Source organism: Vanacampus margaritifer, chromosome 2 (assembly GCF_051991255.1).
Source record: "Vanacampus margaritifer isolate UIUO_Vmar chromosome 2, RoL_Vmar_1.0, whole genome shotgun sequence".
Taxonomy (NCBI): domain Eukaryota; kingdom Metazoa; phylum Chordata; class Actinopteri; order Syngnathiformes; family Syngnathidae; genus Vanacampus; species Vanacampus margaritifer.
The window spans coordinates 6,843,758-6,869,998 of NC_135433.1; the positions used below are offsets into that span (position 1 = coordinate 6,843,758).

The 26,241-nt window shown below is 38.3% G+C and overlaps 2 protein-coding genes across 2 annotated transcripts; both read right to left on the reverse strand.

Annotated features, from left to right (window-relative positions):
- Positions 1-414: 414 nt before the first annotated feature.
- On the reverse strand, positions 415-4,030 carry LOC144044098 (uncharacterized). The gene is made up of 3 exons (XM_077558309.1): positions 3,678-4,030; positions 3,284-3,472; positions 415-1,202 (listed from the first exon to the last, which is right to left on the reverse strand). The coding sequence occupies exons 1-3, from the start codon at positions 3,954-3,956 to the stop codon at positions 984-986; spliced, it is 687 nt and encodes a 228-aa protein (XP_077414435.1). The 5' UTR covers positions 3,957-4,030; the 3' UTR covers positions 415-983.
- Positions 4,031-4,900: 870 nt separating this feature from the next.
- On the reverse strand, positions 4,901-25,441 carry vangl2 (VANGL planar cell polarity protein 2). The gene is made up of 8 exons (XM_077559458.1): positions 25,338-25,441; positions 14,886-15,266; positions 14,269-14,392; positions 13,192-13,799; positions 12,525-12,658; positions 9,296-9,431; positions 8,595-8,844; positions 4,901-7,499 (listed from the first exon to the last, which is right to left on the reverse strand). Exons 1-8 carry the CDS (start codon positions 25,430-25,432, stop codon positions 7,239-7,241), a joined length of 1,989 nt encoding a protein of 662 aa, XP_077415584.1. The 5' UTR covers positions 25,433-25,441; the 3' UTR covers positions 4,901-7,238.
- Between the last annotated feature and the right edge of the window lie 800 nt (positions 25,442-26,241).

The window sequence follows — 26,241 nt, forward strand, 5'->3', positions numbered from 1 at the left end:
TATGTCTCTGTCACTTATAGCAAGCAAAGATCAGAAACAAACACACCAGTGCCATTAGGAGCAACTGCTATCAAACACTTGAACTCATTCACTGCCATTGACGGCTATTGACGTCCAAAATTCATTTGAACTATTTCTATTAGTTTACCCCCCCCCCCCCCCCACACACACACACACCACACACTTTTGTTAACAAGAAACCTAGAATTTTTGTTATTGTACATTTAGAACAGATATAAAATTTGGGATTAATCGTGAGTTAACTAGTGAAGTCATGCAATTAATTACAATTAAAAATTGTAATCGCCTGACGTCCCTAATTTTTAATTTAAATTTTTTTTTTAACTCGCATCAGGTGATTAATTTTTTTAATTGTAATTAATTGCATGACTTCACTAGTTAACTCAAGATTAATCACAAATTTTACATCTGTTCTAAATGTACACAAATGTGTTTCTAGGTTTTCATACTCTTGACAAAAGTGGGGAAAAAAATGTTAAACTAATAGAAATAGTTCAAATGAATTTTTGACGTCTGTAGCCGCCAATGGCAGTTAATGTGCAATAGTGCTTATAATTACAGAAGACGTTTCCTTGCTGAGAAAAGTTACAAGGCATTTGTACCAAGAATTCTGTAGAGTCCACAGAGCATCAAATACTTTTGAACCCTTTGAATGATTTAGGCATACGTTTCTTGAGGCAATACAATAATGGACTATATGCCACGGAGGAGGCGGGACTTCCGACTTAATGAGGACTCGGATCATTTGAATAAGAACAACAATGTATAAAAGCAATAGCCACGACGTCATCTACCAACAGTCTTAAATAGTTCCTCCTCCTCTTTTTCTTAGATGAATCCTGCTAACATTTCCCAGTATTGTTTATTACCGGGCCGAGGAAGTTGAATAAGGCCAGCAAGTGTACAAACAAGTCAGGTAAAGAATGTCATTTTTCTAGCATCGTCTTTGACATCATCCAAAGTCAGGAGGGCCCGTCCTCCCCTTTCTCACCACACGGCGGCACATCAGGAGAGGAAGGACTGGCTCTTGATAAGGCCGCTTCATTCTTTAGTATGATGCTTTCGATCTTGGACTGCAACGTGCGCCGGTCGTATACGGTTTGACAACCGACGTCCACCAACACTTTAGAACATCTGGCGCAGGGTTCCAGAGGTTCCGTTTGAATCCCGACAGTGTTAGCCTGACGGGAAAACAAAGATACAGGTTTACAGGAATACAAATGTACTTGATACATCGGAATTTAGGTAGGCTAAATAAGGAATTAGCTTGAAATGTTTTGTTATTTAAAAAATATTTTGTTGACTTCATTGCCCTCAAATTAGTGATTTTTTGAAATATACAAACATTACTTCACTCCACCATCTTTTGATCTTATATATATATATATATATATGCTGTCAAAAGTTAAAGCATTAACTGAATAATTAATCACAAAAAAATGATCGCATTACTAATTTAATTAACGCAGATTAATCGCACTATTCATTTTTACCATAGATTATCTTTTAGCGTGACAGCGGATGATAATTACATGCATCAAAGTAAAGCATTTAATAGATGTTTGCCTATCACATTTAGAATATGTGGTTCATCTCAAAATATTGGGGTTCTTTTTTTTCTTCTCCATTTTAAATTATGCAAGTAATTAACTGATTAGGAAGAAAAAAAAGGAGGATGAGCGTGTGCAGTGGATCCAAAAATGTTGAAGACGTCCTCATAACATTAAATGTCAAAAGAATGAAGACATAACCAGTGCTCTTCAAATTTGGCGGGAAAAAATTCTTGATAAAAAGCTTTTCTCTTTTTTTAAGCGATTAATCAAAATTCTAAGATGTGATAAATATGATAAAAAAAATTATGTATATATAGAGCCTAAAATGTTTTAATTTTTTTTTTTGCGTTTCCTGAAAAATCTAAAAAAATGACATGGGTGATTATTTTAAGAAGGTGTCAATATATTATATGAAGCGGTTGTAAAAGTTATTATGAAGAGGGCCGAACCCCTGGGCGTTATTTGTCCATTTTCTGGCTTTTTTCATTTTTCTGTTTTTCATCAAAGAAAAAGCATTTGAAAAAAATACACTAGGGACTTGACATTTTACCAGGATTGTTTAAAAATGTAGAAGTTCAAATTGGCGCCATGCTGTAATTTATAATTATTACCAAACAGGAGGGAGGGATTCACACGAAGTTGTTGTAATAATGCCCGATTTTGGCTCATTGACTCCCATTATAAATCACAGTTTTTGATATGCTGTAAACCTGATGTGTTATAATGCATTTTCCGTGATTACTGATGCAATCACTTCTTTGACGAGTCATAAACATGAAAATAGAGGAATTTGTGTGTTTAGAGTGTTAACACAAAAATCCACTAGGTGGCGCCAAAGGCTAATGAATGAATACAAAATGCATGCATAAAAAAATTATATTGTTATGACTTATGGACTTGTTTGAGCCTCTAACTATGTCATATGAAATATTCAAATTAGTCTTTTATTTTATATATATATATATATATATATATATATATATATATATATATATATATATATATATATATATATATATATATATATATATATACAGCATAGTTAGTCTTGCTATTAGCATAATACTGCTATTATTGTCCATAGGGGGCATTAAAAAAATAAAAAAAAATAAAAACTATATATGTATACATAGGTCTGATGCCACTGAACATTTTGAGCAGTTGAAAGTAAAAAAATATTCATAAATGACTAAGTTATGTCACTTCAAAGGAAATGCCGGATTTTGGCAAAATTACAAGAACTTTGTTTTATTCAGAAAACTGCCATTGTGTGAAAACTGGGCATGCAGAAAAAATTATATTGTTATGACTTATGGACTTGTTTGAGCCTCTAAATATGTCATATGAAATATTCAAATTAGAACTTTATTTTACACACACATATATATATATATATATATATACAGCATAGTTAATTTTGCTGTTAGCATAATACTGCTATTATTGTCCATAGAGGGCATTAAAAAAAAAAACTTCTTTTTTTTTTTTTTTAACTATATATGTATAGATAGGTCTGATGCCAGTGAACATTTTGAGCGGTTGAAAGTGAAAAAAATATTCATAAAACTATAATAACGCCCAGGGGTTAATACTTTTAATTTATTGTTTGACTGAGCAGAACTCGTTTAATATTGGCTTGTTTTATTTCCACACATACTCAGTTTTGCGCATCAAGTTATATATTAAAAAGTATATCATTAAATACTTACTTTATATTCTTCTGTGTCAGTAACATCCAGAGGTGCGCACCAACTGAGATCCAACAAGATATTTGCTGCGTCGAGATCAGAATTTGACGAGTCCACATTTCTTCTTTTTGCTGCGTCAAGATCAGTATTGGAGGAGTCCAGCACTTTTCTTCTATTTGCTGCTAAATCTGTCCTCTTAATACAAGCAACCTGCAACCATAAACCAAAATTCTTTACATAGCTCCTCAAAAACTCTACTAAGCCCTACATATAACTTTTCATACAACTCACCACGGTGGATATAAAAAGCAAAATAAGAAAAAGCAGCCATTTTGGCATTTTTTCCTCGTCTTTGTCGTCAGGCAGTAGAAAAACCCCAAACAAAAAAAAAACAGAAAGAAAGATAATCGCTTACCTCGTCCGGGCAGGCGGTGGTCGGCAAGGGATCAGGATTGTTATTTGTAGGTCCATGACCCCCAACAAAATGTTTACTACATATGAAGGTGAAAGACTTCACCTTGCTGGCGTTAAACTGCTCTATTGGACGTCCGCACAAGTTGACCCATCGTTCACATTTCTCCCTCTGAGTTTTTGGCTTCGGGAAACGAATAAAGAATACATCCTTCATATGTGGACGGTCGTAGTGTCTGGAGTCGTTTCTGCAAGTTCCATAGCAACAGTGTTTACTCGGCATGGTTTTATTCGGAGATAAACGAGAACAAGACAAGCGAAACTAGCATGGGTTATCCGCTCGCCATGTTGACCCACTTCCTGTTCACACTGCTGACGTCACGCGACATCACGGTCTACAAATAGCACCCGTGCGGCACTTAACTTAAACCTTTATTCTAATTATTTTTGATTGAAATTGACAATTGTTTTAAGTCTCTTAAATTTCTAACGAGCAAGAAATATCATTTAAAAATGTCCATGCAGAACTATTTCAAAACATAACTCACGGAGAAGCATGAATGTTATTATTTTTAATGGGATTCATGTAAATTGGCTTGACTGGTATTTTTATTATTCATGTTCAATAAATGTTTACAAAAATAACTAAATTAAAAAAGCACTCGTGCGGCATCAAATTACTACGTTCGCTAAAGTTCTTCGAGTATACGTAGCAGAAAGAGGGCGACGAAACATGTCAGCCTCCGGCGTGACCTATGAAATATAATTAGCAATTACTAGGATCTATGATTATATATATATATTTAAAAAAAGTACGTTATGTGATAGTACGGTTCTTTGTGTGCATATTATTGAAATTAATGGTGTGTGTGTGTGTGGGGGGGGGGGTGTTCAAATGAGCATTAAAAAAAACATTCTACACAGCCCCTTTCAAGAAATTGGAGTATGATCCCCCCATAAATAAAAATTAAATAATAAATATAAAAAGAATACAAGGCTTTGTTGTTGTTTTTTTGGGGGGGCGTGTTTTTTATGGACAGCAAAAAACCCTTTAAAAAAAGCAAAAAAGACTAAATGTTTTGAGGAAAAGTTAAGAAAATATATATTTTCCAAGAATGAAGTCAGACATATTTTAAGAGGTTTATTCCGTTACAAAAGTTTTTTTTTTTCAAGAAAAAAGTCAATCTCATGATAGTCCGATTTTTTTTCTCAATAATTGTCACAAAATTAAGCTGAATGTTTTTATTGAAAAAAATATGCCTTTTCTGAGAAAAAAAGTTGTCATTTCATGAGAAAAAGACTTATGATAACTGCACAATTTTTGTAGCAATTTGTCGCACATAATAAACCGCCCAGTGATGAGGCAAGGCAAGCTTTTTGTACAGAATAAGAGGGTTTAATGTTGGAAAAATACTAACAACACGCTATACAACACTAAGAGGAATTTAAAAAAAAAAGAAAAAAGAAAATACAAAGACAAAACAAAATCCACATCATGAGTCGTTTTGTTTTTGTTTTTTTTACAGGCCACTTGTAAAAACATTCAAGAAAACATTGCATCATAACTTAGGCACCTTTAAAAAAAAGTTATTATAAAAATGTAAAGATTTGGAGCCCTAAAGAACTCTGGTGTCGAGTTCCTTCCGTTTGGATGTTTTTGTCAGAAATGCGCTGGACACACTTAATTTGCACAACATCAGACCACTTAAGGCAGTTCATGGTTTGCTGATATGAAGCAGTCTCTTAAAACAGCCACAAAAACAAAAGTATCAACATGGTGAAGAAAAAACTGTGATAGGTTCGCTATGAAAAAAAAAAAAAAAAGTCTGCATGGAGACATTTCAAGAAAAATAAATTAGCTTAATGTAAGCATGTCAGTTGACATACAAAAGCTAGAAAAGCATTTACTAACTAAATGATAGACTGTCAGCTGTTGTCAAAGCTACCGTATACGGACTGAAGGCAAACAAAAACTAAACATTGCTTGGTTTTAGAGTTAGTGTTAAAAGTTGACGTTATTATGTGTTAATGTCAAACATCAATGCTGACCGCAAACATGTACATATAGAAAATCAAGTCTTCATATTTCGGAAAAGTGTCATTTGAGCACGCAAGTTGCTACATTCTGTAGTGAGTACCGGGTAAAGATCAGGGCCACACTGGAAAGAAAAAACAAGACTGAGAGTCAAGTTTGATTCCCACTAGGGTTGGGCGGTAAAACGTTGATACGGTATCCCGCGGTGTCCAAAAAGGGCAACGGCGTCAATTTCTTAACTCCATTGCCATTGACTGCTATAGACGTCAAAAATTCATTTGAACTATTTCTATTAGTTTCATATTTTTCCCCACTTTAGTTAACAAGAGTCAAAAGTCACATTTTTCAATTAAATCTGACTTTTCTAGACGTTTTTAAAAGTTGCATATTTCAAGGTTTAAAAAACAAGAATGAGTAAGATTTTTTTAGGACCAGTTGTACTTTTGCCAATCATTTTTTTGGGGATGAATGAAGTCATATTTTTAAATGTTTGAAAATCAACAGCAGTTGCATTTTTTTTTTCCATTTCAAAGAACAAAATCACGTTTTTTACAATAGCTGTGTTATAGAATGTTTAATTTTTTAAAAATCACAAATAATGTAGAAAAAAATGTTTTTGGAGGGAAAAAAATACTGAAAACTGTATTTTTAAAATTAAAAGCAAGAAAAAACTTTTTAAAAGAAGTAAAAGTCAATGTTATGAGGATAAAAATATTTTGTTTTTTTTTCTCCAAAAAATCCTGCATTTTATTTTTGTGGTCATTTGAAAGAAATTCTGAGATTAAAGTCGATTTGTGAAGTGAAAATTCTGAGAATAAAGTGAGAATCCTGCCAAACTTTTTTTCTTCTTCTCTTCACTTGGCCTTAATCCTTTTCCATAGGAACTTGATTGAGGACGAGCAGTTTGTCGCCCGAAAAATAAAACTTTAGCCTTTTTGTTACAATTAATTCTCCCCAAATGACTTTACCCATGAAAAATGACACTTTATTCTCTTAACCTTCTATATTAAAAAATAATAAAAATTAGACATTTAGTACTGTATAAGTACTATTTTGTTAGCCTAATAGCATAATTACCAGTCATTTTTAATTTACTATCAAAATATCAATAAAAAAAAATACTAATGTGTCTGCTTGTTTGGTGAATTTGTTGTTCTCATCTTAAAAACATTTTTGACTTGTATATGCTATTTAGGTTAACCATGATTTTTCCTCAGTGTGGCCCTAAATCGTGCTTTGTATAAAAACAATAAAAAGATATATTAAAATGGTGAGGAACTATCTGGGGGGGGGGGGGGGTTGCTGAGGTGGTGTTGTTGCAGTCACAGTTTTTGAGATGATGAGCTGCAACGTCGTAGTCGTGATGGTGGTAACATAGTTCAGTGGTTACAAAAAAAAAAAAAAGAACAAAGAGTACCTTTGTAAAAAAAAAAAATATTTTTTTTTAACAGCGTGTTGCAACACGATTAAGACGAGTCAAAGGCATCAGGAGCTGATTGAAGTTTTTTTTTCCTTTCTCGTCTTCAACCTTCACACAGACGTCTCGGACTGGAGCCTCATGACGAACTTGTGGCTCTTGGGGTCCACGAACTCCTCGCCGAGGCGCAGGAAGGGCAGCGGCGTGACGGTGACCACCAGGGAGAAGTCCAGGCGGCGCACGGAGAAGACCAGGCCTTGGCGCAGGGCCGCCGTCACCGGCTCTTCGCTCACCAGCGTCCACTGGCGCCCCCTGCCGTTGTGCTGCTGGTACTGCATGGTGGGGCCTGGGCTCAGGTAACGTTCCAGAAAGGCCTACACACGTTTGATGAGTTTTCAAATTAGTATACTAAATATGATGGATTAAAATCAATAAATGATAATTACATACCACAATTTATGATATACAGTATGAATATACATTTTTTGTTGATTATAATCTAATTTCATAATACGCTTAAAAATTCTTACATATTTTGATAATATTGCCATGAATAACGATCATTCATTTTGAAGTTTTATATTTTAAACAATTGTAATTAATAATGAATATTAATTACATTGATGAAATGTAAATTTTGCACATTTACTACAAATAAACTAATATATTTATTTTCACTATAAATAGCTTCGTTTAAAATTAATATTTAATATATTGTATTCTATGATTTATTTTTGATATGAGAAATACTGGTATGTAACATAGTAAGTTTTTTCTTCTTCAAATATTTGATATAAATATCTTGTTTTTCCTCCAACTACTTAAATTTGACATTTCATATGAATTATATGTACAATAAACCTCTTAATTCACCAGTTTAATATATCTTTATATTGACATTAAATATATTTCAATTATTTTTCCCAATATATGTATTTAATATTGAATAATAATTTTTATTAGGTCAATATATATTTTATTTTCCATAAATATGAATAATTTTACTTAATTAGTTAGCTTTAATATTACTATATATATATATATATATATATATTTTAAATAAATATTAAATATACCATGTTCAACAATATAAGTGAACATTTCTATATTGACAAAAGGTGTCATACATACATACTGGTACTTTTTTATTTATTTTTTTTATATATTTTGTTTTGTTCCACAAATGTTTAATACATTTTTTTTCATTTGATCAATTTAAATTCTATACATTGATATTTTATACTTCAAAATCTTTTTTTCCCCCCAGATATAAACTATACTTAGCCTTTACTTAAGTTGAAAGTTTATTGTTTTTAATTTAAGTATATATTAGCAATCATTTCAAATGGAATCAGTATTTTCGATATCAATTAAACACATACATAACTATATTATTGATTATATGACCTTACTATATAATCGCCATAATGAAACTTGTTACGGTAACGGCGACGGAATGTTTTCGTGACCTTGGGCGCCATGTTGTGCGTGATGCAGAACTGGAGGTGCGTGAGGATGCTCTCCATGCTGTGGAAGGCCTGCTGCCGCGTGGTCCTCAGGTACTTCTGCATGGCCCGCGCCATGGGGGCGAAGATGGCCTGCGCCGCCTCGCGGGGGTCCATCACCTCGCGGGGGTGCTTGGGGGACGAGGTCGCCGCCGCCTCCTCCTCGTGGAGGCGCTTGATGTGCGTGAACGCCTCCTCGACCGCCACCACCAGCCTGCAAGGTCACGCCCACTTTTAGCTTAAGATCGTTTGGTCGTAATAAAGCTGCTTCATTAACTCTTTGACTGCCAAGCGTTTTCAGAAAAGGGATGCCGTGGATGCCAGCCGATTTAAGCATTTTGACTGATCTTTCAAGGTCCACAGAAAATTATGTGTTTGGACTATGGAAACACACTACTACCAAATGAAAGATTGGACTCTCATCTTTCATCAGAAAAAAAAAAGTTTGTTTCTACCTTCTTCCGTTTTTCAGTAATCAACAATAGAAAATGGTTAGTTTCACCTCTGTTTTGAAAAAAAAACGTCTTTTAACGTCTTTGGCACTCCTCCATAGGATTTTACTAAACGTTATTTAACGTTTTTGGCAGTCAAAGAGTTAAGTATCATAACTGTGGAGCGAAAATAGTTGAGATAATTGACTATGTGCGGGCGTCTGTCTGTCCCACCTGGCCTTGCGCTTGCGGATCCTGCGGTCCATCTCGGCCTCCTCGTAGTAGAATTCGTTGTGGGAGTTGTCCCGCCTCCTGGCGGCGGCGGCGATCATGGCGCGCGACTGGCCTGTCGAATTATTGGCGGGGTTTTCTGTGGGAGGCATTTTTTTGGGGCATCAATATTAAATAGTGATAGACTGATACGTTTTTTTCAAGGTCGATACCGATTCTTTCTTTTAATTTGGAACATTGACCGTTTTGTATAAAAATTATAACAAAAATTGCAGGGAGCTTCCAGGGTCATCAGCATGTGTTAAGCTCAATTTAAAACTAAGCAAGTAAATAGTTCCCTAAAGTTTTCAAAGGTTAATTAAGCTTTCCAAAATGTCAACATAATTTCTTAATTTACTGTATATATATATATATTTTTTACTTATTTTTAAAAAGAAAAAGTATAGTGAGTTCACAGTGTAGCATCATTTTTATAAAGTGGAAACTTAAATACGAGTTTTCGTCAGGGTTCATATAAGGTTTTAAAAGATCTTCACAGACATTGAAAAATTGTCTGAATGTGTTCAAAATGACAAAACTTGTCCGTAAACAACTTGCAAATCCTGATGAAAACCCTAAATTTGCTACATTCACCGCTTTATCGGCTTTTATTTATAAAAAGGCAGATTGCCAATATTTGTCAAAATGCCAAATATCAGCATCGGTCTATCTCTAATAAATATATTTTTGATACACAACAGAAACACAGATACAATATATGGTAAATGGTTTCTAAAGGGGTAGGATTTAAGTTTATAAAAAGTATTTTTATTACAGTATCAGATTTTTTCAAAGTATTTAATAATAACATTGTCATACTGTAATGATAAATTACAATTTGTGTTATGACAATTTTAAAACATCTAAATACTGATGGTATCTATACTGTTCATTTAATTATTGTAAATCATTGAATGATTTATTATAAATAAAATTATTTAAAAATAATAACGTATATATAATTCTGGTATTTATATCACAGGCACTGGTGCTCTCGTACAATATAACATTTCAATATATAAAAAATTGTTTTGATTATTTTCTGCCATTTTTATATAAAAAATATAGCAACATGTATATTTAAAAAAATACAATTACAGACAACAGAAAGTATAATTTTATATCTGCATTAAACATGATCATTTGCATATTAAAATAAACACATTTTTCAAAATATCACGCTACTGGTGTCCTCTAATCCAATACGCACAATGTTATACCCGGTAACTATTTTAGAGCAACTCTGTAACTATTCTAGTGTAACAAATAATTGACAACTAGTTTATTATCAGATTAATCAATAATTAATTTTGATATTTGTGCATTTTCTGCGCTGTCAATTTGAAAAAATATCCCTCCCACACACACACTTTTATTCATCCAAAACCAGCATCCAAATATTTCTCCATAGAACACAAAGTTGTTTTTTTAAAGAAACCGATGGAAATAAAAAAATAATTTTTTTATCCAATTCAAACATTAATTGATTATTAAAATAATTGTTAGTTGCAGCCTTAGACTCCATATACACATCAGTTAGTATTAGGGATACACCGAAATGAAATATTTTGGCCGAAACGCTGAAGAAAAAAATATGCCAATTTTTTATTATCATTGCATTTATAATAACTAATTTTAATTATAATATTATTATAAAATATTTAGGCCTATTTAGCACAGGCATTTTAACAAAGCACAATATAAATTGTAAGACATTAGAGACATGTTGGCGACTGGTACAGTAAACACCAAACGGGGGGTGAGCAACTGAGCATTTTCTGGCGGCGCAATTGCACTTTATAGTCAATGTACAGTACTTCGAACCGGCGGGTACGGGTGCGTACGGTGCGGAGCGGATGGCGCATTTTTAGGCTATTCGGAGCGGGACACGGTGCGACGCACTTAAAATCGGCACATTCACATATTCACCAACGTTTAAAAATAAACACATTTCTTCGCACCAGCCAATCGGCTTTGGAAAACGGACTGCAAAGTCACACACGGCGTCCTGTACAGATCTGTCGCCATCCGGAGATAGTGCTAAGTGTTTACTTGTTGGAGAACCCACGGGGTAAAATTTGGCCCCTATAAATTCTGCTACTCAAATAACAAAGACCTTTTTTTTTCCACAAATGTAACTTCAAAAGTCCAGAGTGCCACTTCTGACCCCTGCATGGGGCCATCTAGTGGATGAATATTGCACTTACGTGAACCAGAGTGGTGGTGACAAGATGGCTGGCAACAAACATGCTGTTTTGTTGAGCTGGAAATCAATCCAAACAAAACCATCTTCTCAGCATATCATGTTGCAGAATGCCTAGGAGTATGTTTTATATATATATATATATTTTGATAAATTAGCAACTCTGAGCTAGTTTAAAAAACAAGGGTTCAAATTGAAAAAACATATATTTTGGTGTTCAGTGAACTTATAGCAGTCATTTAATGTATAATTCATAATTTTCCAAAGAAGAAAAGGGTTCTTGGGTTCTCCAGGGTTAAAACAATAGCAATAGTGCTAACATTAGCTAAAGTATTTAGCAGGGCCACCAGAATGCAAATGAAAAAGTGGAAGCGCTCGAAGGGCTCTCATCAAAGAAAAAAAGGAAGGCGCTGCAGGACCAAGAGGGTCTCACCTGTAGTGCAGTACTCGACAGTTTAACAAGCGCCGTCTTTCTCCGGCGTGCACAATGAAGCTACCGGTAATCCGGTACTCACAAACGCCAGCGATCAGCGAGGCGGACACTCACCCCCGTGTTTGGTATTTGCTTACTTGCAGCGTTTTTTTTTGCTTGCGTCACCACAACATCCTCTTTCGGCCATATTCTTTCGGCCATATTCTTTCGGCGTGAATTTTATTTCGTCCGAATGCCGAAAATGCACATTTTTGCCATTTTCGGCTCAAAATTTGCGCCGGCCGGATATTCGGTGAATCACTAGTTAGTACGACTCTGATTTGAACCTTTTGCGGGATATATGCATGCGGTTTTTTTTTTGCTTGCGTCACCACAACATCCTCTTTCAGCCATATTCTTTCGGCGTGAATTTTATTTCATCCGAATGCCGAAAATGCACATTTTTGCCATTTTCGGCCCAAAATTTGCGGTGGCCGAACATTCGGTGCATCACTAGTTAGTACGACTCTAATTTGAAACTTTTGCGCGATATCTGCATGACGAGGCGCGATGTTTACCGTCCAGCGAGTAGACTTTAAAGCCTGTCATCTTCTTGGACAGAATGGATTTTGGCAGGTTGACCAGGGCGGGATTGTAGACGGGGAAATCGTTGTAGTAGTGGTCCAACACCCACACGGCAGCTCGCTGGATACTGCAACACATGGCAACGATATTGTCAATGAAGGGAAAAAAAAAACAAAAAAACACGCTAACGAATAAAAGACGGAGCGGCACACGATCCGGACAGAGTCAGCTGAGGGAAGCGTACGTTCGCCCAGCCATTAACCAGCTCCTACCCGGACCGTGGGCTCTCCGGTCTAGTGTCAAGGTAAGCGCTGATGATGATCATATAATGCTGCTTAACGTTGTAGTGTATTGATTGCTGTTGGCGGGGAATAAAAAGGTACAATCATTCTAGCAAAGCACAGGTGTCGATTACTGTTTGCGAGGAATAAAACGTACGATTATTCTAGCACAGTATAAACAATGTTGATTGCTGTTTGCGGGGAATAAAAGACAGTTATTCTAGCAAAGCATATCAAGTCTCTGTGTATTCATTGTTGCCGCCGACCACTCACGATCCTGCATAAAAATATAAAGGTGAAGTAGTGTTTTCCACAAAACAGTCACGTACGTAGAATTGTTTTTTATGCTAATATCCGTGTGGCTTGACGTCGCACCAACCTGAGGTGACCCACGTTGTAGAAGCGACTCGCTCCGTCCGTGCTGCGCACCACTTTGAGGCAGAAGGCGGGCTGCAGGTGGCGCACCTCCAGCAGCACCAGCGCCAGGTACTGGATGAAAAGCAGCGCGTCCACCAGCGAGGCGGCGTACTCCACGATGCCCCGGTAGTCGCGCTCGCGGGGCTCCAGAACCCGCACGCCGTAAAAGAGCCAGTAGGACGCCACGAAGAGGAAGACCAGCACCATCAGCAGGCAGCGGAAGACGAAGAAGCGCGGCAGGGTGGCGCGCGGCGGCCGCAGGAACAGCGCCCACGAGGAGATCAGCAGCACCAGCAGCTTGAAGGCTAGCGAGACGTAGAGGCCCTCGCAGGGCGTGCCGCACGGGTCCAGGGTGTCGCGCCACAGCGCCTGTGGCAGCACCAGGAAGGCCAGCGGGGTCACCAGCGCGAAGAAGCTCAGGCAGCCGCCCAGCGCCGGACCCAGGAAGCGCTTGCACTCCAGGGGTGTGGACTCCTCCAGGTCCTTGGTGACGCGGGTCAGGTCCTCGTTGGAGATGCTGTGCTCCGACGTCCCCGTGACCACGGTGGTGGTCTCGCCCCAGTTGTCGTCCTGCCACGCGACGTGAAAGGACGATTCGTGCAATTAGCTCATTCACTGCCATTGACGGCTACAGACGTAAAAAAAAAAAAACATTTGAACTATTTCTATTAGTTGAACATTTTCCCCCCACTTTTGTTAACAAGAGAATGAAAACCTAAAAAATGTTAAACTAATAGAAATAGTTCGCATGAGTTAATGAAACCTTCAGATTGGTTGCAGCTCTGGCGACCGACAAAAGTTGATACTTTCTAGTATCGTGTCGCAGACCTACGAGTGCGAGCGCAAAATTTCACACGCACGAATGTCGCGTGTCGCCCAGGCGGAAGGAGGGAAGGCGATTTTCGCATCGTCGCCCCCCCGCTTCCATAGGAAATGAATTGAGAGCGAGCGTCGTCGCGTGTGCCGAGCCCATCACGGTTATTTTGTGTCGCCAACATGAAAACCAGGGAGGAGGAGTTTTTTTTTTTTCTTCACTGACCCGCTCATCTCCGCGAGTGGATTCTGCGTCGAGCAGTGGCTCTCCGGGGGTCTGAATCGTCACCGATTTGTCCGCGCGACTGCTGCCGTCTCTGCTTTTGGAGCGATGTCGCTCCCGCCGCTCCCTGCCGGATACAAAGCCAGACACTTGTTGACATTGTGGGGAACAACACAGGAATCGCTCCCTAATCCTCTATGTGTGTAAGTTTGCAATTTTGTAGTGCTGTGTATCCCACAATGCATCTTGAAAAGTAGTGATCAACCAATGATGGATAATCCCATGATGCATTGCACCAATACAGGAAAAGCAAGACATCACAACACGGATTGGCATACATTGATATTTGCAGTGGTCCTCAACCCTGATCCTCAGGGACCGGTATCCAGCCTGTTTTCCATGTCTCCCACAGCCAACACAGGTGGAGATCGTTATCAGCCTTCTCCAGAGATTGCTGATTTTCTGATGATATGAATCACATGTGTTGGCTGTGGGAGGCATGGAAAACAGGGTGGATACCGGTCCCTGAGGACCAGGGTTGGAGACCTCTGGATATCTGAACACATCCATAAAGTCATTAATTTGAAAGGCAAAAATATCGGCGCAAGCGTGACCCCCACCTGTGCTTGCGGGAGCTCCGGGAGTGGGACGACTTGTACGAGTACCCCGAGTACTGCGATTCGTTGTCCATGTCTCGGGCGGGCGGCGAGCGGGCTTTGCGAGCCCCGCTTCCTCCTCCTCCTCCGCCCGTGCCGCACGGCTTGCCGACGCCGCCTAGCTGGCTCTTGCGCTCGGAGATGGACTTGGTGGTGAGGGCCAGCGGCAGCTTGAGCAGGTCAACCTTGCTCCTGAAGGAATCTATCTTGGAGGCCGAGGAGGGGGCCGTGGGCGAGGGGAGCTGGGGGGGGGGGAGGGGGGAGAGGACGAGGAAGAGGAGGAGAGGGGCGGGAGAGGACGGCGGGTAGGAGAGTCGAGGCGGGGAGAGCAGAGGCGGCCGTGATCTGAAAGACAAACCGATAACTATCAAAATACGACACGTAGACGATAACCTGCATTTTGACCAATAGAATTGATTCAAAAAAGTAGCATTTGTGACAAAGAATAAATAAATCCCAACTTGGTTAAAAATGGACCTAGCCACTGCTTTCAACTTTCTTGGTTCTTTAGCACAAAGCCCCCCCCCCCCCCCCACACACACACACAAAAGGATAATTTAGTATTTTTAAAAGGGTCAAGTTGCGGATTGTTCCATTTATGACCAAAATTCGTTTGACATTGACCCCAATGAGTGACACTTTCATGCTCAGAATATATTATGATTGTGATCACTCCTCTCACCAGTTATTCATGAAAATTGCCACCCTGCACCAAAAAAATACAGTACAAAGCAAAAAACTAGAAATAATCCAAATTGCCTCGTGCAAAAAGTCAGGAAAGTATAATGTAGTACTGATACTGCCAAATGTTTCTAGATGCCGCAGATGGGTCATGTAGCGCCACCACGTGACGTGGCACACACAAGAAGTGTAAAATGGCTGCCATCACCCCCTGCGTGGGAATCAAAGTGAGCGTTGTGGCACATTAACCCCCTAAAAACCTTCTCTTTTGGCAACATGCACTTGCCAAAACGCTTCTGGCGGCGGTTAGTCATCTGGTGACGCCGGCGCTAGCGCGACACAAAAGGTAGCCATATTGGATTACACTGTTTTCACAAAAAAACTTGTTCGGCCTCTGCTCCTTCCTTCCCGCGCGCCGTCTCGCATTCCCTCTGCGGCGTCGGCCGTCCCCGTGGAAACCTGGCCTCGCCGCTGCCATGGTGATGAAAGGAGGAGGGGTGGGGGTGTGGGGGGGCGTAGGTTGACAGTTGCCGAGGTGACATGACCTCAAGCCGCCCTCTGCGCCGCCGCCCCCGCACACACAAAAGTAGACCAAAATAGACGGGCGGCCATGATGGATGCCAGGCTGTCATACGCTGGTTAGTGGATAAAAGGTGGGCGTGGCTCAGGGGGCGCTGCCATAATGGCGTCCTGATCTTACGTTAGCCTATTAAAATCCACTTCCGGTCCAGCCAAATACTGAAACACAATCACTCCTTCTTGATGTCCAGGATCAAAATGAGCAATATAGAGAGGTCATAGAATTATGTCGGCTATCTTAACTCATTCACTGCCAGCCATTTTTACTGAAGCAACCCCCTTCGCTCCCAGCTGTTTTACTGGATTTGGACTGATTTTCCAAAGTTCCACATAATATTCTGTTCTATCGCTATAAAAACAAAAAGTATCTTCTTTCATCAGGAAAAAAAATAATATTTGTATCTGTTTCCGTTTTGTAGCAATTAGCATTAGAATATAGCGAAGTTTCATCATTATTCACAAACCTGTTGAAAACACTGGCAAAAAGAGCTTGTTGCAACATGGCCCTGGTTGCTCTCTTATACTTTGCCGCCACCTGCTGGTCGTTTTTGTAATAATTACCTTTGCTTTAAGCGACCTCTTCATGTCAGAAGCTGTTATCAAAGCCTTCTGTATGCTCTAGCACAGGGGTGCTCAAATTCGGCCCTCGAGAGCCCCTATCCAGCCCTTTTTCCATGTTTCTCTCCACTAACACACCTGAATCATGATCAGGGTCGTTATCAGGCTTCTGCAAAGCTTGCTGATTAGCCGATCATTAGATTCAGCTGTGCTACAGGAGTGAAACATGGAAAACAGGCTGGATAGGGGCGCTCGAGGACCGAACTTGAGCACCCCTGTGCTAAAGCATACAGAAGGCTTTGATACAGCTTCTGACATGAAGAGGTCACTTAAAGCAAAGGTAATTATTACAAAAACGACCAACAGGTGGCAGCAAAGTATAAGAGATCAACCAGGGCCATGTTGCAACAAGCTCTTTTTATAACAAAACTTAAATAAAAATTAAAAAAAACGTATAAATACGTTTTTGGGAGTGGAGGACAAAGTATTAAAAAAGGTATTTATACGTTTTAAGGGTTTGAATGGGTTAATGCAAACAAACAATGCAAAACACCACACAAGGCAGACTAACGAATTCCATCAATGTGGCATTCTCAGTCCTCATTCAACCAATGGACAGGATTCAGTCACGTGACTCGGCGGTAAGCAAAGCATCATGGCTTCACCAAAAATTAAATAACAATTTGCTGACTCGGATCAGATGGTGCGCTTTGTTTACATGGCAAATGTCTATCTTGGGACTTTTGACAGTTCAAATCAATTTAATTTGCGGCGCATCAGGTGATGTTTGCGCTTTTGGACAATGGAACATTTGCTCACTCTCCACCCGAGTAGTCATCCAATTTAGAATGAATTTCCACATGACCGCTGAAGTGGCCTTTCCTGCGTTAAATGTAGACGTCTCACGTTTAGCATTTCGCCGTTGACCTTTCAAACCCTTCACATGCTCTTGCAATCATGACGTCACGTCGCCATTACGCCGCATAATGAGACGCATGTGGCCAACATATGAGCGGAGGCCCGAGCAGTACACTAAAGTAGAAAAATGAAAAGAGGACAGCAACAAACAGAACATTTCTAGCCTCTCCTAGCATACTTAGTAGGGGTGTGCTAAAAAAAATTGATTCTCATAAGAATCGCAATTCTCATTCAGAATGTATTTTAAATGTCCCAAAAACGATTTTATTTCAATTATTTTATACTGTCTTGCCCTTGTTTGTGTGTGCCTTTATTTGGAGCACTGTTCATGTTGTACACGATTTGGCCACTGAGGGGCAGTGTGGTTTCCGCTCGTTCTGATACACTGTTAAGTTGTAGCCACATAGAAGCCAAAAGTCATCATCAAGTTAATCCAAGAAAAGTTTTTTTTTTTTTGCAGTGTAGGATGTTAAGATGCTTCTCTGTGTACATTCCTGAAGCGTTTTGTATGAATAGTCGTTCTTTTGATGATAAAAGTGCCACGAGTAGCGCGCTAATTAGCATTAGCGAATCAGACTGGAGTAGATCATGACAATGATTTGCATATCTATAAATTGAAGCAGAAATCATTGTCAATCAAATAATTTTTAATCTAAAATCGCTCTGAATCGATGATAGATTCTGAATCAAATCGCAAACCCAAAAATCGGAATCGAATCGTGAGACAGTCGAAGATTCCCATCCCTAATACTTAGCTATGACAGAAGAGCCTGAATGACATCATGCTATAAACAAAACATTTTTGCAGCTGGCAGACTTTGAAGCTGCGGCATTTGTAGATAAGAAGTTTGGCAAAGATAATATTAACGATAATTGATACATTAGAAAACAGCTAGAATACTTTCCCCCCCTTTCACTGAAAATGAATATCAGCTCCGAATATCGGTTATCAGCAACCTTCACTACTTATAACCGGTATCGGGCCTGGAAAACACATATCTGCCTATCTTTAACTCATTCACTGCCAATGACAGCTATGGACGTCAAAAATTAATTTTAAATTTATTATTTATTTAAATTAATTAACTATTTTTATTAGTAAAACATTTTTTCCCATTTTTGTTAAGAGTTTGAAAACCTCGATTTTTTTTTAAATTGTATTAGAACAATAACGATTTATGATTTTTTAAAATAATCTTTTCTTTAAAAAAAAGTATTAATTTTTTTTCGTAAAATAGGGGCATCAGGCGATTAAAATTTGTAATTAATTTCATGACTTCACTAGTTAACTCACGATTATTTTATTTATCTTTTTACATCTGTTCTAAATGTACCCAAAAATATTTGTTCTGGGTTTTCATACCCTTGTTAACAAAAATGGAAAAAAATGTTAAACTAATAGAAATAGTTGAAATGTTTTTTTTTTTAAAACGTTTTTAGGCAGTGAATGAATTAAAAAAAAAAAAACATTATTGAAAATTTGGGGCGTCGGGCGGTTAAAATTTGTAATCATAATTAATCGCATGACTTTACTAGTTAACTCACGATTAATCACAAATTTAATTCTGTTCTAAAAGTACATTAAAAAAAATTGTATATTGTATGTAAATAAATTTTTGACGTCTATAGCCGTCAATGGCAGCGAATGAGTTAATATTAATCCCATCACTATACTTCATTCGAGACAAATGTGAGCACATTTTGGACCGCAAACAGGCTGAAGCAATGGTGGAAACGTAATATTGTGACACTATTGTGCAAGACTGTCAAGTGAGAACGTGGCCGAACATTCGATCCAAACAGGTGTGGTCCAGAGGTGGCGCGGATCCGGTTGCCTATTCAGCCCCAACGTCCTACTTAGGAAGCAATCATCTTCCTACGCATGGAAGTGCATCAAATAGTCTTCAATGAACGTTTATTTTCAAGCGAAATGTTCTGGGGCAAACGGATCGTAAAAACACACTCAGGACAATGAAACTCGACCCCGCCGCCAAAACCGCCCCCGAGTCTCCCGACAAGCCGCTGATAATGTACTGTATGAATTATTACAAAGGACGTAACAGCGAAGCCCATAAAAGTGCTTTCAGAGGCAGACATTGCCAAAAAAAAAAAAAAAAAAGAAGAAGCTCTTAAGGTTATTTATGAGCACAACCGCACTGTTTACTGTAAGATAATGAATGGACCGCAAGGCAAATGTACTTTACAAGAACGCCGAGTCATTCTTCCATTTTTCCACCCAAGAGTTTGTTGTGACAAAAAAATCAAAATACAATTACCACAAGGTATCGTATCGGGGCAGTTGACCTATGGGGTCAACCATTAGCAAAGTTCAATGGCAATTTAATAGGGATCAAATTGGCCCCTGTAGAACCCTGATGGCATTAAATAATTTCTCAGGCCGACCCAAATAACAGTACTTTTACTTTTTAAATATAAATGAACAATGTTGTTCAAGTTTATTGTTGAAAATTTATAAATTTAATGTATATCAGTTTGATTAATTTGATAAACATCAGGGTTTTGTTTTTATTTTTAATTGAATATAAAATGTCCAAACTGATTTTTGGTACTTTGTTTGAAAAAAAAGAAGAAGAATTAAAATACAAATAAAATAATTTATGCAATGTTAAATTTAAAATGATGCATTAATAAGATACATCAATAAGTAATAATTTAGCTTGTATGTAATTATTCCAACACATCGAGTTAGTTTTAGTAGCTTGTATTTGATCATCCCTAAACTAAATTTAACGCTCTCCCTGTGTCAACACCCCAGACTAATTATATCACCTTTTACAATGCAGCAAAATCTAGAAATTGTACAAGATGTAGTGATGCGACAATAACCCTGATAAAATTCCCCTTTATTGGTGAAATGTGTAAAAACCAAAACTTTATTTTTTTTACATAATTTGCTAAATCACCAAGAAAAAAACCCCAGACATTTCTTGCTGTGACTTATTGAAGCTAGCCGTCGCCACTCTAGCATGGAATGCTAATTGTCGCAATTAGGACTTCATGTCTGCTCTCAAGAAACGCCCGTGGAGGAATCAAACATTTGGAGATGGCAGCTGCCCCAAAGGCGAGCAAGGCACTGCGACACCACCGCCCCGGCTCCATCCAGCGGCCATTTAAGGCCTACTGCACCAACTGTGTAAATATGTGGGCACACCCATACACACACACACACACACACACGTGCTTGAGCCACACACACACACACACACACACACACACAAAGTAGAGTAGATGACCACCTCCTCCCATGGTTTCCTACCGCAACTTCAGTTCAAGAAACAACTGCTACCGTCAGCCCCCCCCCCCCACAAAAGGCTAGCAAACTAGAGCAGGTGTGTGTGCTTGTATGTAATGTCCACTTCATTAGGTACACCTCTGTGATGTCTTATCAGTGAACTTTTAACTCCATTCATGGCATGCTGAATGTTGGGGGTGGGAATCTTTGAATGTCTCACGACCCAATTCCGATTTGTGGGCGTGCGATTCGATATCGATTTCCGATTAAGAGAGATTTTTGCTTCAAAATGATTTGATTGACAATGATTTTTGCTTCAATTAATAGATGTGCAAGGAATCGTAATGATCTACTCCAGTCTGACTCGCTAATGCTAACTAGCGCGCTACTCGCAGCACTTTTATCAATCAAAAGAACGGCTCCACGCTGCAAAAAAACCTTTTATTGGAATAACTTGATCGTGACTTTTTCCTTCTACTCTCTATTGTGGCTACAATTTAACAGCGTATCAGACCGTGTGGTACCACACTGCCCCCAAGTGGCCAAATTGGGTACAACACAAACAGCGCTCCCAATAAAGGCATAAACAAACAAAGGGAAGACGGTATAAAATAATTTAAATAAAATCAATTTTGGGACATTTAAAATAGATTCTGAATCGTACTAAATAAGAATCGCGATTCTTATGAGAATCGATTTTTGGGCACACCCCTCCTGAATGTGTATTATATTTGGATTAAGAATTAAATTGAGCCCTTAGATTTAACCAGACACAATGATTTTTGCTTCAATTTATAGATGTTCAAGGAATCGGAATGATCTACTCCAGTATGACTCGCTAATGCTAAATAGCACGCTACTGGCGGCACTTTTATCACTCAAAAGAACGGCTCCATGCTGCAAAAAAACCCACAACTTTTATTGGAATAACTTGATTGTGACTTTTTCCTTCTACTCTCTAATGTATCTACTACTTAACAGTGTATCAAACCGCGTGGGAACCACACTGCCCCTAAGTGGCCAAATCGGGTACAACACGAACAGCGCTCCCAATGAAGGCATAAACAAACAAAGGGAAGACAGTATAAAATAATTTAAAGAAAATCGATTTTGGGACATTTAAAATAGATTCTGAATCGTACTAAATGAGAATCGATTTTTTGGGGCACACCCCTCCTGAATGTGTATTATATTTGGATTAAGAATTAAATTTAGCCCTTAGATTTAACCAGAGACAATGATTTGCTTTCCTCGCAGTTGAAGTTTCCCACAGACAGACAAAGAATGCTGTAATCTTATTTGTTTATTAGCCACGCATGCAACTTCCAGCTCGGTCCTCCCCCCTCAAAAAGATGGTGGGCTCCATTTTGATTCAAGGATGAATGAGATTGCTGTCAATGTGACTACATCTGAACTACATTTAATGCAAAATGGATGCAATGGCTTGCGTTGTTTACATGTAACTAAGGCGGTGAAAACATCTTAAGGCTATTTATGGTTTACACCATCTGTACAGTCTGGCTAGTGGGACATGGAAAAAAAAAATGTTCCTGAAAATTTTGACCATTTTATCTTAAAAGAAAACTTTGAATCACAACTAAGGATGCTTAAAAAAGGGAGTAATTTTCTTTCTATGAAGCCAAATAAGCTTACACATTTTCTAGTGGCTTGATAGTAATTTAACCCTCAGTCACAATAACCGCTGCTCAAATAAAAGCCACTGTAAATATCAACAATACACAAGCTTGCATACCGCCTCCCATTTTATTACCTCCATCCAGGAAGCTTTCAAAGCATGGCTTTGTTTGCTTGTGTGCAAATGCCTGCTTTTGAAACGTCACTCAGGATTTAGAAAACTTTTTGCTGGCAGGTAAAAAAAACAAAATACATAGCAAGTAGCTCAACTTTTCTAGTGGTAAAAATGGTCCCAATCTATGAACATAAAAATTAAGAAAAACTGTTCAAAAAAAAAAAAAACTAACTAAAAACATCTCCGTGTGTAAAAAAAAAAAAAAAAAAAAAAAGATGAAATATTGCTATGTCAAAGTGTTCAACATACAACCGTACATTAAAATGTAACACTGAAGTAAAAACTTTAAATGTTGCCTAAAAGCCTCAAATCTTAAACAGTGGGTAAAAACATCAAACCTACCACTTTAAAAATGTTAAACTTAAGAAAAAAAATACACAAAAAACATTAAATATTAGGTTAGTTACATTTAAAAAATAAAATATAGATTTTTTTTTTTAATTAAGTGAAAAAAATAATAAAAGCTATGTACAAACAGCCCAAACGTAATATTATTAAAAAACATCAACTATAGTAATATGAGAAAACTTAAAAAATTTAAATCTGATATTTCTTTAAAACATTTAAGTACAAACAATATTAAGTCAAAAACAAAAAAAATAGTAATATTGTTCAAAATACTCTAAGATTTTTTTATTTGATTTAAGTACAAACAATATTAAGTCGAAAACAAAACAATAAAATCAAGTAATATTGTTCAAAAATACTCTAGGATTTTATTTTTTATTTCGCAGTGACTGGCACCTCTCACTAGCGTTATTTTACATGAACGGCTCTGATTGGTCAATTGCTGGAGCGAGATATTCTTGGCCTGGCATGAACAGCGTCGGCTATTAGGAGTCGGATACGCTTGCGTATTTTCAAATTAAGCGATTGCATCTTTTACCTTTTTAAAGTTGCTCTCTGTAACAAATTGGCCCCCAAAAATATTTCCAATCGCTTTTTTATTTGAACATTAATTTCTGCTATATCTTCTTAATTAGTAGATTACCACCTTAAACTTCACAATGTGCAGACTGGATTCGGGTGCAGTTTAATTTTTCATCAACAGGTGGCAGTAGCGATTTGAAATGGAAATTTCTGTGTTCGGTAAGTTTAAATGTGGAAAATTCATCAACGCAGAGCGAATCCAACTCCGCCACGCAGCACCGACAATCTGAAACATTTTTCGTGTTCAATATTTATGACGAACATCTTCATGTGTGTGTTGAGGTCTCCTGAGCAAGATGACTCCACAGACTGACGTGAACGGAACATAGCCAATCAAAGAAGCTCTCTGACTGACGAACCAGGAAGCGCCGGTAAATAAAACAAAACGTGATGCTCATCCATCCATTTTTCTGAATCGCTTCCTTTCTCTCGGATCGCGTAAATGCTGGAGGTTATCCCAGCAGTCTTCGGGAGGTCGGAGGCCTACCTGATGTGGTTTTTGTATAAACATGGGTTATTCTAGTGGCAGGAATTATTTTATTTCTTTGCAGACATCTTAAAATGTTCCACCTCCGGTACTCTTCGGAAACATTTGGCAATTCGCATTCGTGAAGTCGTGTGAACACGCGAAAGCGTTCCCTTGGAGAACAGGATTCTTGACCAGTGGTAGAATAGAATCTTTGTGTGTGAGCAGCGGTTTTGAGATTTTCTGAGCACAATACTACCAAAACAGTTTTATGCCCGATTTCTCCCCCCGTCTTTGTGTGTGTGATCTTGTAAGACTTGAAAAATCCTAATGTGTGTACCAGGCTTCACTATATGAGCCCTCTTATCCACTGTACCACGAGCTAGTACACATTCACGGGCGCAGATTTTGTACCTGTAGCTCTCGCGTGATTCACGGCAAAATAACGCTAGCTGGCGGGTTGCCGGTCACAGCAAAATAAACACTGCGAAATTAAAATATATTCACTAAGGGGCCTTTCTTTCTTAGAAACGTAATTCAAGCACTGTTTAAAGCGTGGCAAAAGTCATAAAATGTTCAGTATAGTAAGCACTATTTCGTTAAATTTTGGAGTTGTGCACTTTACAGTTGTTCGCCAAACACATACAAATTGGCCGGACAACATTTGAACATTTTACGGCTTTTCCCCCAGGCATTTTGGCAGCGAAACATTTACATGAAGGCACGGTGAAGATAAAAGGGTAAAACAAAAAAGTAGTGGATGTCTTTTGTAGTGATAAGACAATGGGGCGCACACCCCGAAATATTTGCTCTCCTTCCCCGCTAAATGAATGACTTCCACGGTCAAACTGTCCTCCGGCGTCGGCCCAATTTTGACTTCACCGCCCCCCGTTTTTGTCGCTTCATTCCCGGCTAAAAAAGTGGAAGCGTACGTGGCCGTGCGCGGGGGAGGACAACATGCAGCCTCCTAATCTTGCTTGCCTGAGGTTTGAACAAGTGGGAAGAAAAAAAAAACAGAAAAAAGAAAGGAGGCGACCATCGCGTCCTCCCCACCATTGTTTGTTGAGCTCATCCACGACGAAGCTAACCTGCCCCCCTTTTCGCCTTCTCTCCTCCAATAAAAGCTTTTCCATCAACTCCACGGGATCGCCGCTCATACCGCGCTCGCGCGACCCGGCCACTCGCATTTGAAGACATTTGAAGTGTAAAACGAGTACTTACTTATGGCAGAGTGTCCATGCAGCTATTTGTCTCACTTTCCACTTTCTTTCCGTTCGGCCGTGGAAGCCCACCCCCACTCCCCTTGCCCCGCCCATCCATCCCCGCTTACCCACTGGGAGGTTAGGCGGAAGAGGCGGGGTTTAGCTCTGTGTTTTAAACATTTGAATGTTGAAAAAACGAAAAACCTTCATATCATTTTATCCGTTTGTACAATTACTAATCATTTTTGTATTACTATAAAATTTAGATTGCATAACTAATCCTATTGTCACTGCAAACAAAATGTATACAAAAATATTACACTGAAGCTTGCTTTTTTTACGGTTGACCCCCGTTATTCGCGGGGGGGGGGGGGGGGGGGGGACGACTGGCATGCGAATAACAAAAATCCGTGTAAAAATAATGTTTATTACAAATGCATGCTTTTTTACACCTCACAAATGATTGAAAAAGCAAAGATAAACCTCTAATAAGTGGTACATGTTGAATACTGTATCACAATAATATCGATATCTTATGTTTTCTTAATACCGTGCAGCCTTACTTATTAGGTTTAATAAATTGTTCTTAGGCGGGAATGTGTGAATGGTTGTTTGCCAATATGTGCCCTGCAATTGGCTGGCAACGAGTCGAGGCGCAAGTTTACCCACGATCATAATGTAATAAATTTTAAAGTTAAGGTGAATATTGCTAAAACTATCATTTCAGTGCATTTTATTAAGGTTAGAAGTAACACATTTATATGCAGTAAAATATTTCTCATCTCACATTATCTTTTAGTTATAACAAAACATAAGACTTAAAAATGAAAAAAAAATATTACAATTGTTAATTTCCTTATTTAAATGAACACACATTTTTTAGTGCAAACTTTTTAAAATGTGTTTTAAAAAAATACACACGT